This window comes from Strigops habroptila, chromosome 2 (genome assembly GCF_004027225.2).
Source record: "Strigops habroptila isolate Jane chromosome 2, bStrHab1.2.pri, whole genome shotgun sequence".
In the NCBI taxonomy this organism is placed as follows: domain Eukaryota; kingdom Metazoa; phylum Chordata; class Aves; order Psittaciformes; family Psittacidae; genus Strigops; species Strigops habroptila.
The window spans coordinates 19212712-19234022 of record NC_044278.2 but is presented as its reverse complement, the minus strand read 5'-3'; the positions used below and the strand labels follow the sequence as shown (position 1 = coordinate 19234022).

Below are 21311 nucleotides of genomic sequence, written 5' to 3'. Positions count from 1 at the left end.
GCCTCCCCGCGCCCCTTCAGTTTTTAACTACTTTGAGTTTAGTCCGATGTTAAGCTTCTGAGGGAGAAAAGTGTAAACTATGTGGAGCAAGCGATAGTGTTACACTATGGGAGTCTTCCCACAGCCAAGCGGAGACCAAGACCTGTCTGTTGGGTTTTGTGGGGTTTTGTTTTTTGGGTTGGTTTGCTTGTTTTCAGGGCAGTTTCAGAATTGTAAGTTTTGCGTGTAACTTTCTGAGCTTTCCTTCTGTTTTGCCTTTAGTATCAACCAATGGGAAGCTGTGTAAGACTCTTTTTGACAACTTTTCAGTTTCACACTCAAGAGGTTTAGCTCTAACTTATGGTCAGGTGTAAAGGACAAGATGTTACCTTGTAACTTGGAACTGTCTGAAAGGCTTTAAGATGGCCTTAACGATCAGCAACTGATACATTTTATAAATATACCCATAATAAAGTATATACCGTAACAAGACCTGAACTAAAATGGCTTTATTTTCTTTCACGCAGAACTGTCTACAACCCCAGGGTGAAAAAGATTTCCATCTATGATGATGACCAATTTTACAGGAGAGCATACGGTAATGTTGGGCTTCACTAGAATAAAGTGGTTTTAGATGGAAAATCTTATAAAGAATGTTACTTGTACTGCAGTAGTGTTTAGAATATGTCAACTGCTGTAACAAACACTAGCTGAATTTACAGCTAAAGTATTTTACACACCAAACAGAAAAGTGGGAGGAAGGGAAAAGGGGTTTTTCCCCCACACTCCCAGTAATTTTTTAAAAATCAAAATAGCAATTGTAAAGACTGCCAGAATAAATACCCTTGAATATTGCATTTATATGTAGACAGTGAAGGACAAGCAGCAGTCAACACTGACTTAGAATGCAGATCTATAAAAAACCCCAAAAAGTAAATGCATTATGCAGCTATATCTAGAGCAATCTATAACTGCTGCTTTTCAATTCTGTAAATGGCATTATTTCAATAAAATCAGTCCTCCAGACTAAAAAGTATGTTTAGGTTCTAAGTCCAAGGTGCTGTTCAAGTGAATTCTTAAGTGATAAGCTACTATAAATTGCTGCAAAACTTTTAAGTTCCCACCCTGAAGGCAATTTTAGAAAGGGAAGTCATGCCTGATGTAAGACTGTCTTGTTTGTTTGTTTCTGCCTCCTGAAATCCTCAGAAACCTTTCACAATGCTTTGTAAAGTAGTTCAAGTAGATGTTCAATATTACATACACAGGGTTTAATTTGTAATCATGTATCCTTGTTTTGTTTTAGAAGTGAAAAAGCAATGTTGTTGTTAGTAGCTAAAGTAAGAGCATAGTAACTTCCTGTTCATAGTATGTTAGGAAACTACAGCCTCCAACCTTTTAGGGGCGAGGAGGGAAAAGGGCTCCAGGAAGTGCTGGACAGCACACCATTCCATGGGGAAACTGCATTTATCTATTCCTACTTGTTATGGAACGCTTCCTCCATGCTTCACCTTTATCCACAGATATCTTTTGTTAAACCATGTCCACTTCTCTCCCACTTCATTGCATGGGGAAAACAACATGAATATGGGTAGCTTCCTCCCTACTAAATATGATCTCTTTTGCGTGAATTGCCTGTATTTCAGTGGTATAGCAAATAAACAGACTCCCTCTCTCTCTCCCATTTCCTTTGTGTCTTTCATGCCTTCCCACAGAATGAAAAATCATAGATGAACACATGCACTTGTAACTTCCTTGTGCTGTTTCCATTCCAAGAAACTGACAAGACAGTAAATGGTTTAGCTATCACACAATCTGATTTTTTCCCTTTTCTATATGTACTTATTTTATGAGATAAAAAAGAAGGTACCATTTTCTAGCCTACTCTCTATTAATCAAAAGACAGGAATGACCCTGAAGAGATGACAGTATCTCTGCCCAAATGGAGATTGCTTAAAAGGAAAATGTGTGTGGTATTGCTCTGTTCAAAACATTTTTTTATTTTTGAAGTGTAAGAAATAATTTTCAATATGCTAAGCAGCTTACCCAAGGAAACCTGCATCCCATGTAGGAGCTGGCTTCTAACTCAAGTTGCTTACATGAAAATTTTCAGATCGCTTTCTGTCCTAGTAACCAGATTTACCAGATGGCATAGTGAGTTTACTGTCATTTACTGTGTTCTAAAAAGCTCTGTTAGTTCAGTAAGAAAAATTAAAAGGTATATAGTAGCTTGTACCAATGTCTTTGCCAAATATAACTTCATATAAACCATTGACAAAAAAAACCCCAACCAAACAACCAAATAAAAACCCCAAACCTGTGCTAAGATGATAAATTAATTTTTAAAATAGTTATAATTATGGGAATTTGATGCTTGCAAATATTTGCTGTTAGGAAAAAATCCTAGAGAAGCAGGATTCTAGCGACACCAAAGTTTACCCCATGTTTACCATTCTACAGCCAGTGACAGTCAGTAGTACAATGAAGAGTTATTCGGAAAATAGAAAGTTATAAGCTTAACTTTTGAGTTGCACAGAAACCACTTCCGTGTATAATTCTTATCAGTTCATCAGTCATGCAAGCTGAAAAATTATCTCAGCTGAAACTAGAGACCTCAGTCTAATCTCATGAAAGTTTGCTGCATGGACTTTATTTTCTCCTGTTCCTGGATCACCATGGCTAGCTTATTCTGCCATCCATTCCACAACTTCCATGTGGCAAGTGCTTGCAAGGACGAACAAGTACCTGAAGAGATTATTATTAATGTACTGCTGTTGGAATTTAGTAACTGAAATCCATGAGAGGCTTTACAAGCAGCTGGTTTACTACAGCCTACCAAGAGATAGCCTGTATCAACGAGTATTTTGTTTGTAACCACTTTTTAATCTGAATTCTTATACAATAGGTTTTCTTTATGTAGGTGTCATACGGAAGTCTATCACCATATTGACATAGTCTTCTTAATTTGTAGTGGTTACAAATACAGCACGAACTAAGCTTGAGGAACCTAATAGAGGGTTCAGAGTACCAAGAGGAACTGAAGTACGACTTCAACATAAGAGGGGAACTGAGGCATCTGGATACAAATGAGTCCTTTGTTTTCAATTATTACAAGAATGCACATGAGCAGAATCATAAACGCTATCAAGTTTTGGGACATTTGATTACCCAATATGTTTATGAGCTCCTGGAAAGAGTCTGCATGCTGCAGAAAGTTTATATTCCTACTGATGCTACAGAGGATGAACCGAGAAGTTTCTTTTTCATGAGTGAGAATGCACTAGCAAGTTCCTCTAGCCTAATTGTCCTTCTTCAAGACCATGGAGTGTTCCGTGCCGGACAGTGGGGGCAAAGGATAATTATCAGTGAGGGCCTGGGGCATGGAACACAAATACCATTCATCAAAATGGCCCTTCAAAACCATGGGGGGGTTGTTGTACTGAATCCCAATGACAACTTTGTTGATTTGAAGACTGAAAAGGAGAGGTTAAGCTTTTCTACCAGTCAAGAGGCACTGACTTCTACACAGTCTACCTGGTGGGTCCCCAAGAGGGGCAGCAGCAGCCCTGAGGAGCATACCACGTACGTATGGGATCACTTCATTTCAAAAAGTGCAGCCAAGAACGTGGCCTTCATTGCCCATGGCTATGGTGGCTTGGTGTTTGTTGACCTGCTGGTGCAGCGAAAAGGGGAGGTAATGAATAAAGTGTTCTCTGTGGCATTCATTGACTCCACGCACAACGTGCCTCACCAGACTAGAAGTGATCCACAAATACAAGAATGGATACAGAAATACTGCCGTGAATGGGTGTCAAACAGTAAGCCTCTAGATAAAGCTGTGGGTTCTGTAATGAAATTGAATTGCCCTACTGTCTCTGCTGGGACGGAAAAGTATGGTTTAGCCCCCTCCTGCTGCTTACATTCCATGTTCAAGTACCTGAAGAGCACACTGAAAGCCAAGACCGCAACAGCCTCTAGGCAATCACCTGTTGCAACCAGAAGCAGAACAAGTAAGAAGTGAGGCAATAAATAAAGGTATACTGATTTGTTCTTGATAGTGGCCTCTTCCTTTCATAACTGCCCCTGCACTCTTCAGTCATCTAAGGACCCTCATCTCAGTGTGGAGCAACTTACAGTTCTAAGTTTGAAGCTAGTTTGTTTGGTTTTGAGAAATGCACAAATCCAAGTTAACTATTAGGAAAGAAGTTCATTGTTGAAAGCTGTAAGCCACAACCCTTCAGTTAGCTGTGAAATTTAAGTTGCACAAAATAAAGATGTTAAGGTATAGCAACTCTCATCTGTATCATTTAGAAAAATAAACATTCTGCAGTTATGTCGTATAATCAGACTAGACTATCAGGAAAACACTCACATAAGTGCATAGCTTTCATTAAAAGGACAGATCTGGAATACCAAAAGCCTGTAAAGGATCTATTTCCTCCTCACTATATACCATAGAGTATTTAAAATCTTTCAAGAGCCTGAACATCCACCTTCCTCCTTGAAACATTTACTGTTAAGTTGAACAAAACTTCATGGAACTACATACTACCACCTTCCTTCCGGTTAGAGATGGTATGCCCCAAGTATGATACAGTGAGCTAAAGGAATTTCCATTTTAAAGCCAACTAAACCAGTGAGATTACTGGGCATGAGCTGCTATAGGAATACAACACTAGCAACCTGCTATTACCAAGCTGATGCAAAAGAAGGACATTGCTGTTTTCCCTCAGCCGTTTAATTTTAGACAGACGTGGGAAATAAGAGACAGTTTTTAAGTGTCCATACTCAAGGTCTGCAATTTATACAAACAGAAGGTCAAATAACCTTTAAAGTGAATGCAAACAAAATGGCTATTCTGTATTTCCAGTTTAATCCTGTGGGAACTAGAAGTACTCAGTGGCTGCAAAAGAGCTCTGATGATAAAACCTTGTCCTACACCAAGCCAAAAAGCCCAACCAAAGAGTCTGGCTGAGAACCAAACTGTTCTCAGCCAAAAAACCCAAAATGTTCAACAGTAACACTGGGTATCAGAGAAAAGAGCGTGTCGTGTCAACTTCTCTTTTGTGTTTATATCCATTTCAGATTTCAGTCACCTCTAATCTTGTTTGAAAAAGCTTCTGTCCCATTGTCCAGTAATGGGTAAAAGTGTAAAACTCCATTGAAAAGGCAGTCAGTTGAATGCTCTTGAGAGCAAGCATAGCTTTTTAATAAAGATAGGTTTACTGCTACCATATCTGATTGAAAACGTACTAACTAGATAATTAATAGACTATATGGTGGCTTAGTTCACTTAAAGTTGTACTGCAGATGCCATCATTGAGGACGCATACAACCTGTTTTGTAGGTGCTAGTCAGCATGCAACTCAAAGAATAGTCACTTGTGCAAGTTCTAAGCATGAACATGTAGCTTTATTCACAAGAGAAGTATGAGGTGACAGAACGTCTGTCTTCAGAACGAGACCAATATGATCCTTCAACGTAAATGCTCAAACTGTCCCACAGTATCAGAGGTGGCTAAGCAGGCTTGAAGAAAAAATGGGTTCTAGAACATCAACCATTTCCATAATTCTTTATCTCAGGTTAACCCATTAAATTCCTTGGTAGAGAAGGTCATATTTAGGAATGTTATTGGGATCAATGGGACTTCTCACAATGAGCTTTCCACGCATTGCACCACGGTAAATCACTTCAATCAGATCTATAAAGTCTTGCTTTGTTTTGAAGCTTCCTACAAATTTGGTATGATCTGGAGACCTAAATGTAAGCATAAGATAAAGGTAGAACTGTAATGCTAAAGTGTTCAAAGCAAAAACACCTAACAACAAGAAAAGATGCATGGTGGCATTAGGGGTTCTGATCTGGTCACTCGGAAAGAATGAATAGCACTGGTAATGGCACAGCCAAATCAGGAGTACACTGTCACCTCCAAAGTCCAAAAAGGTGCAGTGTCATAACCAAGACTTTAACCATGCTATTTTTCACAGAGTCAGGCATGTTTCACAGCTGGCACCTACTTAAGGCATGAGAGCAAATTCGAAAATACATCCTTCTGACTTCCTATGGAGTTCTCAATGCAGATGCTGGTATAACAGCATTACAGTTTTCAAACGTTACCTTCCCCTGACATGGTAATATAGAGAAAGACTAATAATTCTGAAAGATATAATAGATAATGCGTGGCAGGATCACATACCCATAATCAACCTTCATGTGTTGTCCATTGAAGAAAAATACAGTAGATGGAATATAACTGATGTCAAAATACTGGGTGTACACTGGAACCTTGTTAACATCCACCAGGTAAATCACTGCCATTTTACTTAGGTCATGAGCCGTCTTTGCAAGCTGAAAAGAGTGAGGAAATTTGATGACAAATGGACTGAGACACAAGAGGAAAAAGGGTGGCAAGCTTTACAGAGCCTATTTCTCTTACGTCTTACCAGCTTAAGCAGGGCTAGAATATCAAGCCTTACCTACTTCAAGCACTTTGTACACCTGCTACAATAACATCGACATTTTCTTAATTTTCAAATAGTTTTACGAATATAGTATTATTTCATATTAATTTTTATGAAAATTTTCATGAGACACCATATTAGCCAAAAGCAACATATGACAGTCACTTGTATTCAACAGTAGAGTTTTAACGAACTAGTAAAGTTTGTTAAAAAAAAAAGAAAAAAGAAAAAATCCTCTTACAATATCATCGAGCTGTAGACAGACGGCATCGTTATCTCTTCCAAACCGGAGAACCAGAACCTTCTCAGCCACGCTTTTTATTGCCTGATCCACTTCCCTCTTACAGGTCAGTTTAGGCAGCAGAAAACTCATCCCGACAGGCCACGGCTTCCACCGAAAACCCTCCCTGAAAGGAAAAAAAATCGAAAACAAACAAACAAAAAACCCGACTGCGTAAAAAATAAGTGAAACTTCTCTATTTTAAGAAGAGAGAGAAATTCTTGACCCCCACACCTGGCTGACAACTCCTCGGGCTCAGGCGTTCGCCTCAGCCTCAGCCTCAGCCTCAGCCCCAGCCTCAGCCCCAGCCTCAGCCCCAGCCTCAGCCTCAGCCCCAGCCCCAGCCCCAGCCCCAGCCCAGCATGGCGGCGGGCCCAAGCCCTTACCCCCGCACCGCACCAGGGCCCGAAGGCTCCCCGCGGGGCCTCGGTGCAGTCCTTCCCCCCAGCCCGGCCCTGCCCGCGGGATCACCGTACTCCGCGGGGCCCCGCGCTGTGGGGAGGAGGAGAGCGCACCGGAACCTTGGCGTGCAGCCGCGGGACGCCGGGGGCAGCCAACAAGCGCAGTGCCGCGCCCGGGAGAGAATGCGCGGAGGACCGGGCCTTCCCCGCGCACGCGTAGGCTACTACCCCTGAGGTGAGCCCGACATGGCGGAGCGGTCTATGCTGCTGTACGACCGCCGTTAGGCGCGTTCGATCGCCCCTTCCTTCCCTTCCCTTCTCTTCCCAGTAAGGACGAGACGGACGCCAGGCGCCTAGCGCGCGGCCACAGGTCGGGCAGGTGCGGGCGCAGCCGCTGGAGGGAGAGGCCTCTCCCGCCCCGTGTTTCTCGCCACCGGGGATTAAGGGCGAGAGACTTACCCGCGAGCCTGGGGTGCTTGAGGTACCCCGTCGTGCGCCCCGCCGGTGACCTTGGGAGCGCCCCTTCGCTTCCCTGCCGTGCCGTGCTGCCCAGCCCGGCTCTCCCCGGCGGGCGCGGGTCAGGCCTGCGAGCGCAGCATGGGGAGCGAGGCGCGCCGGGGAGGGCTATGGGGCGTAGCGCGGTGCTCGGAGGTGTCGAACCTGTCGCGGTTCGGTTCAGCTGTGGGCTGGTTTACAAGTTGTTACGGTTGTTTATTCTCCACCTTCTGCTTAGCTGTCCCTAAGATCAGGTCTCTGATTTGCCTCATAGTGTGGCTGTGTGAATGCCGGCACTGCTGAGGGAACCAGGAACAAGGGTCTCACAGGCCATACGAGTGCCTTCAGTGGCAGTAGCGTTGGCTTAGCAAAACTACAGCGTTGGTAGTTTCAGTGACCTGCACTGGGGAAATGCATAGAAGACGAAAAACCTTAGCACTCAAGTTTGCAAATAGAGCTTTTCCAAAGTACAATGGTAGAAGCTAAAACGAGATCTTCTGTGAGACAGGGTTGTTCCAGAAAATGTTACAAGATGAAACATCTTGTCCATTTTCATAGTTTAGGTAAATTAGGCCGGCACCTCTGACCTGTATAAAAATATTTTTGGTCTCTATGCAGCATTTTGGTTGCAAAGGGGTTTATTTGCCAGATGATACAGATAATTTAAATAGATCTCAGATCTCGTAAAGGTTGTTTGACCACATTTTGAATTGCAGTAAGTGCTGCTGTTACAAGCAGCAGAGCTGACTATGTTTATTTGCAGCAGTGCCACATATGCTGTTTTTATTTAGAAAATGGTAGAAAAGTAATAGTGGAAGTAGGAATTTCTGGTATTCTCCAAGAAGTAAGTTGTTGTCTGTCAGTCTTACTAAGGATGAAGATCTGTGCGTGGTGGGTTTTCTTATGATTTCTGATAAGATTTTTCCCCTCTTACTGGTGTTTTGCAGATAAGCATTTTAACACAGCACATGTCTAAGTATGCAGTCTGCCAATATGCTTCTGAAAAAAATTGTAAGAAGTTCTGTCCTCCCGTTTGCTGCACAACATGGGATGAAAAAGGATTTGTTTCCACTCAGTAGAACTCTGAGTTTATCACTTTGCCTGAAGCAGGACAATTCATGCAGTCCCTCAGAAAAACTAGATTTAGACGCGTGGAAGAAGGTAATGAAATCCGGGTTGCAAGAAGTAGTCAATGAGACGGTCTCTGAGCGTAAAGAAACTTCCACTTTGGCTGCTGCACGTGAGATGTTGGAGATGTGGAGACTAGCTGGCAAATCAGTTCCAGAAAATATCAGTGAAGAACAATTGAAAACCTTTATGGAATGTACTTCCAAGTCAGCCCAAAAGAAATATTTAAAATATTTGCATCTCAAAGAACTTCACAAGAAAAACGACAAAAGAAAGATGGAAGAGAAAAAGGAAAGGAGGCTGGAAGCACAAGAGCAAGCTTCAGAAACTGATGTGACCAAAAAGAATTCATTCATATGTTTGTGGGCCAACTGTATGGACAAAGTACACAATTGGAGGGCTGCACAGTCGATGATCTTTGGCCAGCCACTAGTATTTGACATGTCCTTTGAAAAAGATATGTCTGTCCGAGAAGTGGCAAATACAGTGAGACAGATAGTACTTAGTGAAAGCAGCAATCGAAGATCTATTGATCCGTTCCACATCCACTTCTGTAACTTCAAAGATGAAAGCCTCTATCATAAGGAATTTATCAAGCATTATAGGGAGGCGTGGGGCAAACTTCTTATCACTGTGACAGACCAGTGCTACACGGAAGTCTTTCCAAAGGATAAGCTTATCTATCTGACTGCTGATTCTCCCAAAGTAATGAAGACATTTGATCACAATAAAATCTATATTGTGGGGTCAATGGTTGACAGGAGCATAAAAACAGGGGTCTCTCTAGCACGGGCAAAGCGATTGGGGCTGGAGACTGCGGCCCTTCCGTTGGAGAAGTACTTGCTCTGGAATACTGGTGCCAAAAATCTCACACTGGATCAAATGATGCAGATTTTATTAACCTTGAAAGACACTGGAGACTGGCAGAAGGCTCTCGAATTTGTTCCGAAAAGGAAATACTGCGGCTTTGTAAACAAGCCTGTACATGAACTGAGAAAAACTGTAAGCCTGATCAACGCTCTTAAACTTGGAAAGAGGCAGGAGGAAGTACGAAAGCAATTTGCAAAGAATTACTCGAAGAAGCAAACGCAGAAGTAGAATGATGGGGAAGAGAATGATTTTTGGTTTGGTTTTTTTTTTTAATGGGCAAACTGCCCTTGAATGCTCTGGTTTCTCAGGACTTCTGAAACTGTATTCAGCTCTTTATCTCTAAACATACCTTTGGTTAAGTTTGAAAGGACTGTTGTTAGGCTTTTTTTTTTTTTTTTTAATTACCTTGGTATTCCAGCTGTTTAAATGTACTCACATGTGTTTGAAATTCTGTAAAAGAAATTACATGATCGGTTCTAAAAAATTGCTCTGTACAAAGAATATCAGTCTATTCAGTTGGACCGTGCTGGGACAAGGGTGACCGTAGGTAAATTGGAAGGTGGTTCTTCAGAGAATGCCTGGGTGCTCTCGGTTTGGAGTGGGTGAAGGCTACCCACAGGCTTATTCTGAAAGGTTAGTGAAGACACATTTTTCTCCATTACTTCCTGAAGCCTCTTTTGGTGTGCAGATGAATTGACTTTTGACAGCTGAACTAAAAACAAATTATTGAAACCTAGTATGAGTTTGAGGAGTTGCACAGCTTGTTTCTGGGGGTTCTGTCTGGCACGAATCGAGTCCCTGTTGAGGAGGAATAAGTCAAATATCTTGACTCTGCCCAAATAAAAAAAAAATCTTATGTACTTTTGTGTGAGACTTTTATCCCTGAGTGCCTGTTTTCAGTCCATGTAATATAGATTTCCCAAAGTGCTGAACTTATGAGATGATAAACAGTCTTACTAGTAAATACATAGAGGAGCAGAGAGCCTTCTAGTATTCCTCACAGTAAAAAATGTGTTGATGGGTGTCTCTCTGAAGATCTGCATTCAGGATGCAGAGCTACAATGGGCATGCTGTTCAATACAGTTCTTTGTGCTGTCTGTAGAATAAGGAGGGCTTTTTTTAATGGGTGCTTAAATGTTTTTAGTATTAGTCTAGTTGACTACCCTGATGCATAAAGTTAATGATAGCAGGTGGTGGGGTTTGTCCTGAAAACCCAAGAACTGGGAGAGCAATTTTGAAGAGTAGACATCAAATATAGCAGGGGTTGGTGGTGATCCACTCCCTGTCTCACCTCTTGCTACACACCGTTGTGAGGAGGGAGCAGAAGGCAGAGGATGTGCTACCCCAGTGCTGCCCATCACTGCCTGCTAAGCTCAGGGCTCTCTGGGCAGAGAGCCCCTGACTTGGAGAAAGACCCACTTCCTTTCAGCTGTACATGGTATGCAAAGCTTCACCCCGGGGTAGTGCTTCAGATGCTGCCGAGGGCGGCCTTCCCACTCCCTGCAGAGCCCTGGGTGCAAGGACCGGCCTCTCTTTTCCTCACGGGAAGAAGAGTCAACATGGAGGCGTGCACTGCTGGAGCGTGCTTTCTGTTACCTGCTGTTTCTCCATAACAACAGCCTCTCCTGATCTGCGAACAGGTCAGTGCTCTGGGGAGGAAGAAAACACCACCACCGCTCACTTGAGCTCCCGCTGTTTTTCAGGCCTTATCAAGAGGAGGAAGGCCTGTACCGGTTTAAGAGAAGACACCTGGTCCTCTTGTTGCATGCCTGCCTTATCTTGAGAGCCCCTATGGCCGTGTCCATGTATAAAGTCTCTATCCACAGTTAAATACTCACTCAACTCAGTGTCGAAGGCGGCCGCGGCGAGAGCCGTACGACGCAGCGGCGCCGCCCCGCAACGATCCCGCTTTCCCTCCTGGCGGGGAGAGCGCAGCTTCCGGCGGCGTCATTCCCGCTGCGCCGTAGAGGGCAGGGCCGGTCTCGATGGTCGGCGGAGGGCCGGAGGCAGTGGGATTGCCGCGGCGGTGCGAGTGCGCATGCGCGGCGCGGGAGGCGGAGGCGGGGGAAAATGGCGGACGGCAGAGCTGAGGGGGAGAAGGCGAAGCGGCCGCAGCCCGCAGGAGGTGAACATGTAGTGCCTCTCGCCGCGTAGCTGCGGGGTGGGCGGGGGCCCGGGCCTGTGTCCCGGGGGTGGGGGATCCAGGTGTGTTGCCCCCGGCAGGGCAGGCCTGGGCCGGGCCGTTGCGGGTAGAGGGGGTGGCCCGGCCTGAGGGGGCTGCGCTGGGGGAGAGGCCGAGGTTTGGGCCTGCTGTCCCTCAGGCCTGAGGATTCGCCTCAGCCCTGCAGGAGCTTTTTAGAAAAGCGGAGAGTTTCTCCTTGCCTTATTTCTCTCTTTCCCCTTCCCAAAAATAAAAGGTACACGGAGTACTTATGCCGTGTATTGAGAGAAATTTGGTTATTTCTGCTGGCAAGGATGAAGACAATGCCTTAAGGACCAGCTTTTAGCAGCTGTGGTACCTTTTAAAAACGGGTACAGTGAATATTCCTTATCTGTGTCGTTTTAAACATCCTGTGGTTTTTTGCTTGGCAGCAATGTGCAAGTTTTCTGTTTGGTTTTAATAATATTTATATTATGACTGCACATTCCTGTCATCTTCTGTAAGACTTAGTATCAGTTCTGGAATTTTTAATAATATTTCTTTCCTTCTTTCTTCCCCTGACTTAAAATCTTAATTGAAAAGATTAAGCATCCTTTTTTTTTTTTTTTTTCTTCTTCCCATTGTTTTATTTTAAAATCATAGAATGTTTAACGTCGGAAAGGACCTTAAGATCAGGGTAACTTGTTCCAGTGCCTCACCACCCTCACAGTAAAGAACTTCTTCCTTATATCTAACCTAAACTTCCCCTGTTTCAGTTTAAACCAATTACCCCTTATCCTATTACTACAGTCCCTGATGAAGAGTCCCACTCTGACATCCTTATAGGTCCCCCTTCAGATACTGGAAGGCTGCTCTGAAGTCTCCACTCAGCCTTCTCTTCTCCAGGCTGAACAGAACCAACTTTCTCAGCCTGTATTTGTATGGGAGGTCTTTCAGCTCCCTTATCATCCTCATGGCCTCCTGTGGGTTTTGTTTGTTTTGGGTTTTTAAGTATATCTGTAGGCAGAGAGAGCATTTGATCTGTTGAAAATTTAAATCAAGCTTGTAAATCAATTAGGATAGGCTCAACAATGAATGTTATTTCTGATAATCCCTAAAACATAAGCAGTAATACTTAAATTTTGGTAGTTTCTTCCCTTTTGGTTCTCTGTTGGTTTTAGCGGGGTTTTTTTTTGTGTGTGTGTTCTTTTTTGTTTTTCTTTTTTTTTTTTTTTTTATTAGTACTACAGCAACTGGACAGTATCAGTATGTCAGTTATCCATACCGCTTTATCTGCTGTTTAGTGTGCTGGAACGTGATCTTAATGAATTCTGGTACATTGGATCTAAGGAAGGATAGTTACTCCCTGATGATTTTGGAAAGCAGTTTAGAGTCTTTAGCTTTTGCCAAGATCAGTAGGGTTTATGTTAAAGTTAACTTAGTTGTGGCTGGTTTGTTCCTGCTGCCACGAATAGTCACACTCCATGGGGCACTGTCAGCCTTTGCCACTTAAACCACCTAGACAGTGAAAGTTGTCCCCTTTCATAGTTTATTGAAGCTCATGAGAGAAGCTCATCTGTGAAGTAGGACAGCTTCTTATTGCCATGATCCATGAAAAGAGCACTAATCAGACTAGTTTTTGAAATAGTACTGGTGCTTTCCATAGGTCAAGTATCACCTCCTTGACATCTCTAGGAAATAATAAAGAAGCCTTAATGTCTTGAAAAATACATATGCATTGGCATGGGAGATGGGAGAGACCTGTTTAATGGGTAATATACATGTGAGTTCTGTTCCCTGCAGAAATAGAACAGCACAATGGCTCTTTCCCCACCTACGCCAATTGTCCTATGCCCTTTATAGCTCCTTCAGCAAGTAAGAGTATTTCTCTCATCAGTCTACAGTTTGTCCTAAGTGGAGCCTGATAGAAGTAACATTCAGAATGCAGTGGAGATAGGAGATGGTTTTGAAAGAAAAGCTATTTATTATTTTGGTAAGAAAACAGGTGTGGGTAGATTGTATTAGGCTTCATCTTGTGCTTAGCAATATTCTGGAATTTGCAATTGAAGTAAGCTATAGTTTAATTAGCTTCAAACTAGCATTAGCATAGGGATCTGCACTGGTACAGTGTGCCCTGAGATTTGGGCTGCTGTAGATTTTGTATCTTACGAAAAAGACGAATTTTGGGCCCACGATCCCAATGCTTCTAAGGCCAGTGAATCATCTATCTGCCATTGAATCACCTTATAGTCTCTAGAGCTGTAGGCTGGACTTGCAGTTGAATATTCTTTTAATGTGATTTGATGGACTAGCTGTAAAGAGCTTCTCATAGCTTTGCAGACTGCTGTTTGGGAAACTGCTAAGATAACAACCAGTACCCAAGGTCACTTGTGTAAATTTTGCTTTTTTCTCTTTCCTCCTTTGTTTGTCACTTTTATGTCTATATTTTCTGTGTAAAATTTCTAGTGGTGCAGATTAGTACCCTTTTTTAATAGTGAAATTGATTGCAGGTTAGTGTTTTTGTGTTTTGGTTTTGCGGCTTGTTGTTTTTGGTTTTTTTTTTTTTGGTGATCTGCTGTGTTTCCAAAGGTGACTAATAAATCGGTTTTTGTTTCAAATCACTTCTTACCTTGCTAGCTGGTAGAGTGGGGTAGAAAGGTTATATTCTGCTGCTTATGATTTGGAAATAGTAGAAAAATATATATAGATGGTGTCCCAAGTTTTTCTTTCTCCTTTTGTCGTTTGCTTCCTTTTTTTTTCTCAGAGCTAAAATCTTGTTGACCCTGAGTTCAGACTAGCTTCTCTCCTACTGCTCTATCTTACTAAATAGCTTTTTGCTGTTAGAGAGCAGCACAAAGAGCTTTCTTCCCTGATGGTCTGAATTTGCTGTGCATGAAGGGTCCCGTTCTCCACTTGATACAATGAGGAACTGGTGCTAGCTCCAGTTTTTCTTAAACTGATAGTGTGCGCACTTCTCTGTCCATTCCTCACTGCATTTTCCCCCCTTCTGCTACTGCAAAGATTTGCTTATTGCAGTAGCAGAGAAATGTATTCTCGCTGAAGCATTTACTATGCTCAGAATGGGTTTACCAAGGACACCTTTGTCTCTTGGTGTAGCTGAAGCCAAGTGTATAGGAATGAAAATGTGATTTGAGTGAGTTTTTTTTCTCTGTGGATCATTTTTCAGCTGCTATGTTTTCCATGACTTTATACAAAACCAGAAAAGATGAAATATATATATATGTTTTTCTAGTGCTGATTCCTTCCTCAAGCAGAGCTTGGCAGATTTATTACAGATGAGATGCGGACAAGCAGTGACTTGAAACATGATTGAGACAGCCGGCCTCACTGTAGTCACTTCCATGATTTTAGAGTTGTGCCAGACAAGCCTAGAGACTGGCATGGACCTGTTTTTGTAGAAATTTGGTAGAATTAATTGTAACTTAGATTATCTACTCTAGATTTGGAATTGGGATTCCAATTATGAAAGCTTATCTATGGCAACTTAAACCCTAAAAAGATGTAGTCATCTACATTTAATTTACTACATGAACTTTGACTTCCATACTAAATAAAGAGATGGTGCTTCAAGATTGTTTTCCTGGCTCATACACAAGAAGTTCTTTACAAGTAGTGGAGTGCTTGCAGTTTCTTCTCTTCTTTGTGTTTTGCTGTCCACTAGATGTACATTGGTGGAAACTGCTGTCACTAAAAACACCTTACCTATTGCACCCAAAGTATAATGCTTTTTGAGGTTGCTGCTCCCATCAATCTGCTCAGTAAAAATAGCTCATCTTGGTAAGTTGTTTCGACTTCACCAGGACCTGAAGAAGAGGCAGAAAAACCTGTGAAAACTAAGACTGTTTCTTCCAGTAATGGAGGAGAAAGTTCGAGTCGCAGCGCAGAGAAACGGGCAGCTAATGAAGAAGCTGAAGACTTTACCACAAAGCCTGCTCCTGCCAAAATGTCCAAGTTTGGATTTTCCATAGGCAGTCAGACAACAAAGAAGGCATCTGCAATATCCATCAAACTAGGAGCAAATGTAAGTTGTTTGAGGGCTTTTAATTTTAGGGAAACTGAGGCAAAGGGGGAAATACTTTGGGGATGCTTCCTTGCAGAAGGAAAACCTTGAATTACACGAGGGTAACTTGGATAATGTTGCAGGGCCAGCTGGTCATGCATGTGTAAGTACTTCAAGGTGATTAATACCAGGTCAGTTGTCTCAGGAAGTGTAAGACTTGATTGAAATGAACTGTAGATCTTTGAACGTACAGAATAATCTTGTAATGAGATTTGATAAGTCTGGAATAATTTCCTGGGGGAAACGAACAGACTTGTTAAACTGTTCAGGCTACTTAGAAATGAGTGCTGGGAGCTTCATTGCATAAGCTGCTTAAAGCTACAGGAAAGCTAGTACTTTCCTAGGTGGTTTAGTAGGTCATCTTCCACGCTAAAGATCTTACTTAGCATGGGCAGGTAGAGTTTATGTTTCATGACTTTGCCTGTTTTCTGCAAGGTCAGTGTGATTCATTTATGCTATATGCAAGAGATGAGGCTTTGTTATGCAGGTTTTAAAGAATTCTGTTCCTCTTTATTGTCCAGTATTAGATATCCCTGCACTTGTTCAGGTGTGAATCTGATGCGTGTCTTTACTACCAAAGTAGTCCTCTGCTAGCTTGGGCAAGGACAAGTCAGATGCTGCCTCTCTGTTAAGTACAGTTAATTTACACTTCCCACATAGCACTGTGATGGATATGTTATAGATACTTGTCTGGATGAAATTCAAACTGTGATTACGAAAGGCTTGCACCTGCAATGCCAATTTGAGAGATCTGCAGAAAATGAAGAGAATGTTCTGTTACTTTGAGATAGGAGGTAGCTGTGGGCTGGCACATTCAGGGGTCTAAGTGCAAACAGGTCAGCTCAGATTTTGGAAAAATAGACAAAGCTGCCTTCTCTGAGCCACTGGCATTGAATTGTTTTAAGCAGGAAAGCTGTTATCTTGTTAAAAGACAAGAAAATAAATATATTCATCTTCCTGGCATTGATGGATAAGAATACTCCAAAAGAATAATGGAAACAGTGGCATGGTGAAATTTTGAATACCACAACTTATTCAGGTTCTGATTTAATTGCTCATGTCATGCCCCAGTGGCTGCATACCCCTGCAGTGTGCTAGAAAATTAAGACTTGCTTATGGGGAATTGTAATATGAGAGGGCTCGGCTTGCTGTTCAGAGTGTCTCTCACAAATAGCAGCTGTTTTCCTTTTTCATTGGAGAGAAACTGTTATCTGCTCAATAGAAACAAAACCACTTCCCCCCTCCCCCCCATTGCCTATTTCAGTGAAGATGTTGACTTAATTTTACCAAAATATTTAAAATACCAAGGGTAGCTTTTTTGAGTTAGTAGACTTACTTCACTTTTGCACTTGGTCTTTTTCAGAAGCCTAAAGAGCCTGTTCCAACCCTTGCTCCAAAAACCCTTTCCGTAGCAGCAGCTTTCAATGAAGATGAAGATGTGAGTAATAAACCAGCGATCAACACAACCTGAAGTACCATTGGTGTGGGTTAGAGTTAGTCAGAGAGAGTGGGTCATTTAAGGTTCTTTACATGCATGTCAGGGATTTTCAACCCAGAAACATCTCCTGTGTTTCTGTTTAAGAATGTACAACTTTGTAGCTCTGTATTGGCTCAAGAAATCATTACAGTGCTGATAACTTTTCCCTGAAAATTAGATGGCCACATAATTTGAATTAATGATTGCTTTCTCTGGGCTTAATAAAAGGGAGGTGAAGAAATGTTACGTTTTTCTGTTTAGCTTAATATTTTATTGTCATGTTACTGATCCTTCTTATACAGAGGTGAACAAAGGAACTTGTATTTCTTTATGTCACCTTGTCAAACCTCTGTTTTGTCCTAAGTCACTGTGCTTTCCTGTAGGGCTGTGGTACGTATTTTATCTTGTCAGGCATTCGAAATGTTCAAAAGATAGTGCCCAGCCACACTCTAACCTCCCTTCTCTCTGTAGAGTGAACCAGAAGAAATGCCTCCGGAAGCTAAGATGCGCATGAAGAATATTGGAAGGTAGGTCAGCTTTTAACTGTGGTTTTGCAGAAGGGTGAGTGCGTGAAAATACCTCCTGCAGCACAGGTCAGATCTTGCAGATGGCTTAGAAATGTAGGAAGGTAGAGTAAGATCAAAAAGTTTTTCTCTAGAAACAAGAACATCTTAATACAGTTATTTTCAAATGTTTCCGCTGTAGGTGAAAGCGGAAAAGTAGCACATTTACATTTGCACTTTAAATCCTATTTGCCTTCTTTTTGAGGAGGAGATTGATTCTATATTAAATAGAAGCTCTTGTTCTTCTTGGAAAGGTAATGGGTGGGAGTTCCTGCTTGCTGCTAAACTTCATCTCTTTCTAGTTGTCCTTTTTATATATTGCCTTGAAGAAGGATAGTCTGGTCAGATTTTTAAACTCCTGTGCAAGGGGAAGATGAGAATCATCTCTTTCAGAGAGATAAAGAATAACTTGTTTGCTTTTAACACAAATTTATATAATTCTTGTGCTTGCCACAAATTTGAGACGGTATAAGGCCAATCCTAAAATAAACAGGGACGTTTTCAGAGGAGGCTTCACTTAAGTTAGGGATGAATTTTGAGCATATATATTTTAGAGGTGTTTATCATGACAGACTGCTTTTAAAGTCAGTCCCCTGGAGGCTCAGTGCTGTTTAGTGAGATTTTTATTCTCTGGTAGCAAATTTGGATCCTCAGTTTTGTAGTGCTTGCAACAAATTCTTCACAACAGGCAGCAGTTACTGCCACTCCCACCTCCTCTGCTGCCCCGTCTCATTGCTCTGTCTTGATGTGCTACATAGAGATCAGTTTTGTGGCTGAGTTACAGGTGCTAATAGTGAGGACTCCTGATGTAAGGGAAAGAAATGCGCGGTAGTTTCTGGTGGCAGGTGGGACTTGAAATTGGTGGTTTCAGTGTCATATGCGCAAACTACTATAGTTGAGTTGACTTTTTCAACTGATCCTGTTTTACTTTGCACAGGGATACACCAACCTCAGCAGGACCAAATTCTTTCAACAAAGGAAAGCATGGGTTTTCTGACAACCAGAAGCTATGGGAACGAAATATAAAATCTCATCTTGGAAATGTCCATGACCAAGAAAATAACTAAATGATGTGGATTGAGAGTTGGGTGTTTGGGGGGAGGGGAGGGTGTAACGTTAAAGGAACAGTTTCCTTTTTTAAGAATGGTATAAGACTATCTTTGGAGCCACTTTTTTAAGAGTTTGAGTGGTACACTAATAAATAAGTTTGAAATTAGAGGTAATTTATGTTTTGTATACAGATTTCAAGGCATTTGCTAATTTTGTAGTTCCATGAGATTAGTTTCAAAAGGTTACAGATAATAAAGAAACTGGAGTGGTACCTTTTTAAGATTTTATTTTATTTTATTTTTCTGGTTTTGGTCAGTGAGTAGTTAAGGTGGATGAAAAAGGTCACTGTCTCTTTAATCAGGTTAACATTGAATGCTCTAGCATTCTCACTTCTGGCTCCCTCTTCATAACAGGAGAAGCAGTTGACTCTTTGCAATACTTCTAAAGAGTCAGCATTGTCTTGTGCTAGAAGTGTTACTGGACTATTAATTTGAATATAAACTTATGCAGGAAGTAGTAAGAACCTGGATTTTTTCCTCCCTGCAGTCACCTTTTGTTATGTCTCTGCAAACTAGGAATTACATTGCTCTGAGTGGCTCTGGTAACTTAGCTCTAATTTTAAGACTTCATGTAGGATGTGTAACCTTCTGTGGCCTGTTTCATCCTCAGGAAATGGGCCTTGTCTGTATATTAGATACAGTCTGTAAAGAATATTCACTACAAAGGTAAATCAGTATTTTCAGTGTGCTCCTCTTAAATCGTTAGCCTTGACTAGTGCTTGTTAGCATTTCCTTGTGGTACACAAAAGCCACCACCAAAAAGACAAGCTAATGTACATTAAGCTTCACATTTGGTTGAAATATTTTTCTTTACTATGCCTAGAAGGAATAAAAGCCACACCAAAAATTGGTAACTCACTGCTTAAGTATGAAAAAATGAAAAGATGCACTTTCCCTGTCTTGCCATTTGAAAGAAAATGCCTTGATGCTGGTGACCACAGTGGATGCTATCAGGTTAGAGAAGATTACTGTATATGCAGTCCTAATGCTTCTAACGAGTCAACTTCAGAACTGAAACTCAACCTTTTCCTACCCACCTGCCTTTTGCAGCAGTTGTCAAGGATGACATCAGTTTGCTCAGTTTAATTTCCTAGCTGTCATACTGCAGAATGGCGCTGTAGGATTTCAAACCTAGTAACAACTGTCTAAATTTCAGTCTAATTTAGATTGTATATTTTTAAAACATTTTACAAGCAGAAGTAGTTAAACAGAAAGTTATCAACAGCAATAACACCACCTTCTCTCCAAACAAGCATAAGGTTCTTTTTTAACTCAAATACCTGATAGTGTCAACTACTAAATTAATTCCAGCCTGGAACTGGTCATGGAATTCAATATGTTTATTGCTTTCATCTTCCCTCTAAAAACTTTCATCATGCTAAAGTTGAACCTGTGAGTGCAGAAGGGAAAGTGCACCTTGAAGTGTATTTTTTTACTACTACTATTATTATTATTATTTTAGGAAAGCTCTGACCACTTAGACTTTTGAGTTTGTAAGTTCTAAAAAAAATTTTTTTTTTTTGTATTTTTGTATTGTACATGTAATCTTTTTTCTTTTGAAGTCTGATGCAGTTGAATACCTGTAACTATTTTCTTTTAAAGCCTTGTTATAAACGTAACATAAAAATGTATACTTTTCCCCCCCCCCCCCCCATAGCAGAAATCTTTGGTTTATTTAAAACAAAACCAAAACACGCTCTCAAAACTGACTTTCAGGACTTCCAAAACTGATTTGGGCATTACTGGAACTAGGCAAGGCAAAATGAAGCATTTACTTTTCACTTCTTTTCATCACCTGTGGTTATGTTTGTCGAAATAAATCCCTTTAAGATAGTGGTAATTCACAGTGAATAACTATTTTATCTTGCTCCTTAGTAGTTACTTGATGCTGTCTTGGTCACTTGTATTAGGAAAAAGCAAAATGGAACTTTGAGTAAGAGTAAGAGGAGGACTGAGACCTGTTCTTTCTTAGTTAACCTACTGCCACAGTCTTCCACATCTTTGGCTGAAGTAGACGTTCCTGTTAACATAATTTCCTGGTACTTCAAAATCCTTGATGAAGTTGCTAGACAGAACAGCAGACACGCTAGGAACTGCCTTCCATGCAAGTGAGAGAGCAAAAGTTATGTTTATCTTGCTTACTGCCATGGTCAATAAATAATCCTAGACCACCTGAGAGACTGCAGCAGCTTCTAGATCTCAGCAAAGATCCTGTCTCCCTTGATGTGTGAGTTCTGTTCCTCAGTGCTTCATGAAGAAAATCCATCAGGATGGCCTCAGTCCACTCAGGACTGAGTGTCTCACAAGCTTGATCTTGTAGCTACAAGGAT

General features: G+C 41.6%; 4 protein-coding genes across 9 annotated transcripts; 3 read left to right on the top strand and 1 right to left on the bottom strand.

Moving 5' to 3' along the window:
* The first annotated feature begins 550 nt into the window (after nucleotides 1-550).
* Nucleotides 551-4031, top strand: LOC115603841 (putative protein FAM172B). Its single transcript, XM_030476241.1, has 2 exons — nucleotides 551-577; nucleotides 2948-4031. The coding sequence occupies exons 1-2, from the start codon at nucleotides 551-553 to the stop codon at nucleotides 3995-3997; spliced, it is 1077 nt and encodes a 358-aa protein (XP_030332101.1). The 3' UTR covers nucleotides 3998-4031.
* A 1333-nt stretch (nucleotides 4032-5364) lies between these two features.
* TXNL4B (thioredoxin like 4B) lies at nucleotides 5365-11622 on the bottom strand. Of its 4 annotated transcripts, none has more exons than XM_030475960.1 (4): nucleotides 11450-11622; nucleotides 6679-6844; nucleotides 6173-6324; nucleotides 5365-5733 (listed from the first exon to the last, which is right to left on the bottom strand). In XM_030475960.1, exons 2-4 carry the CDS (start codon nucleotides 6808-6810, stop codon nucleotides 5568-5570), a joined length of 450 nt encoding a protein of 149 aa, XP_030331820.1. In that variant the 5' UTR covers nucleotides 6811-6844; nucleotides 11450-11622; the 3' UTR covers nucleotides 5365-5567. The 4 variants fall into 4 exon arrangements, with proteins under 4 accessions (XP_030331820.1, XP_030331819.1, XP_030331821.1 ...); XM_030475959.1 differs by lacking the exon at nucleotides 11450-11622 and adding an exon at nucleotides 7578-8617; XM_030475961.2 differs by lacking the exon at nucleotides 11450-11622 and adding an exon at nucleotides 7194-7283.
* Nucleotides 7067-10815, top strand: TRMT10C (tRNA methyltransferase 10C, mitochondrial RNase P subunit). 2 transcript variants are annotated; one of them, XM_030475954.1, is made up of 2 exons: nucleotides 7067-7353; nucleotides 8561-10815. In XM_030475954.1, the coding sequence occupies exon 2, from the start codon at nucleotides 8592-8594 to the stop codon at nucleotides 9837-9839; it is 1248 nt and encodes a 415-aa protein (XP_030331814.1). In that variant the 5' UTR covers nucleotides 7067-7353; nucleotides 8561-8591; the 3' UTR covers nucleotides 9840-10815. The 2 variants fall into 2 exon arrangements, with proteins under 2 accessions (XP_030331814.1, XP_030331813.1); XM_030475953.2 differs by having other exon boundaries at nucleotides 7351-7445.
* Nucleotides 11623-11632: 10 nt separating the features above from the next.
* PCNP (PEST proteolytic signal containing nuclear protein) lies at nucleotides 11633-21154 on the top strand. 2 transcript variants are annotated; one of them, XM_030475955.1, is made up of 5 exons: nucleotides 11633-11736; nucleotides 15573-15793; nucleotides 17196-17270; nucleotides 17781-17836; nucleotides 18810-21154. In XM_030475955.1, exons 1-5 carry the CDS (start codon nucleotides 11682-11684, stop codon nucleotides 18937-18939), a joined length of 537 nt encoding a protein of 178 aa, XP_030331815.1. In that variant the 5' UTR covers nucleotides 11633-11681; the 3' UTR covers nucleotides 18940-21154. The 2 variants fall into 2 exon arrangements, with proteins under 2 accessions (XP_030331815.1, XP_030331816.1); XM_030475956.1 differs by lacking the exon at nucleotides 11633-11736 and adding an exon at nucleotides 15005-15549 and having other exon boundaries at nucleotides 15625-15793.
* The last annotated feature ends 157 nt before the right edge of the window (nucleotides 21155-21311 follow it).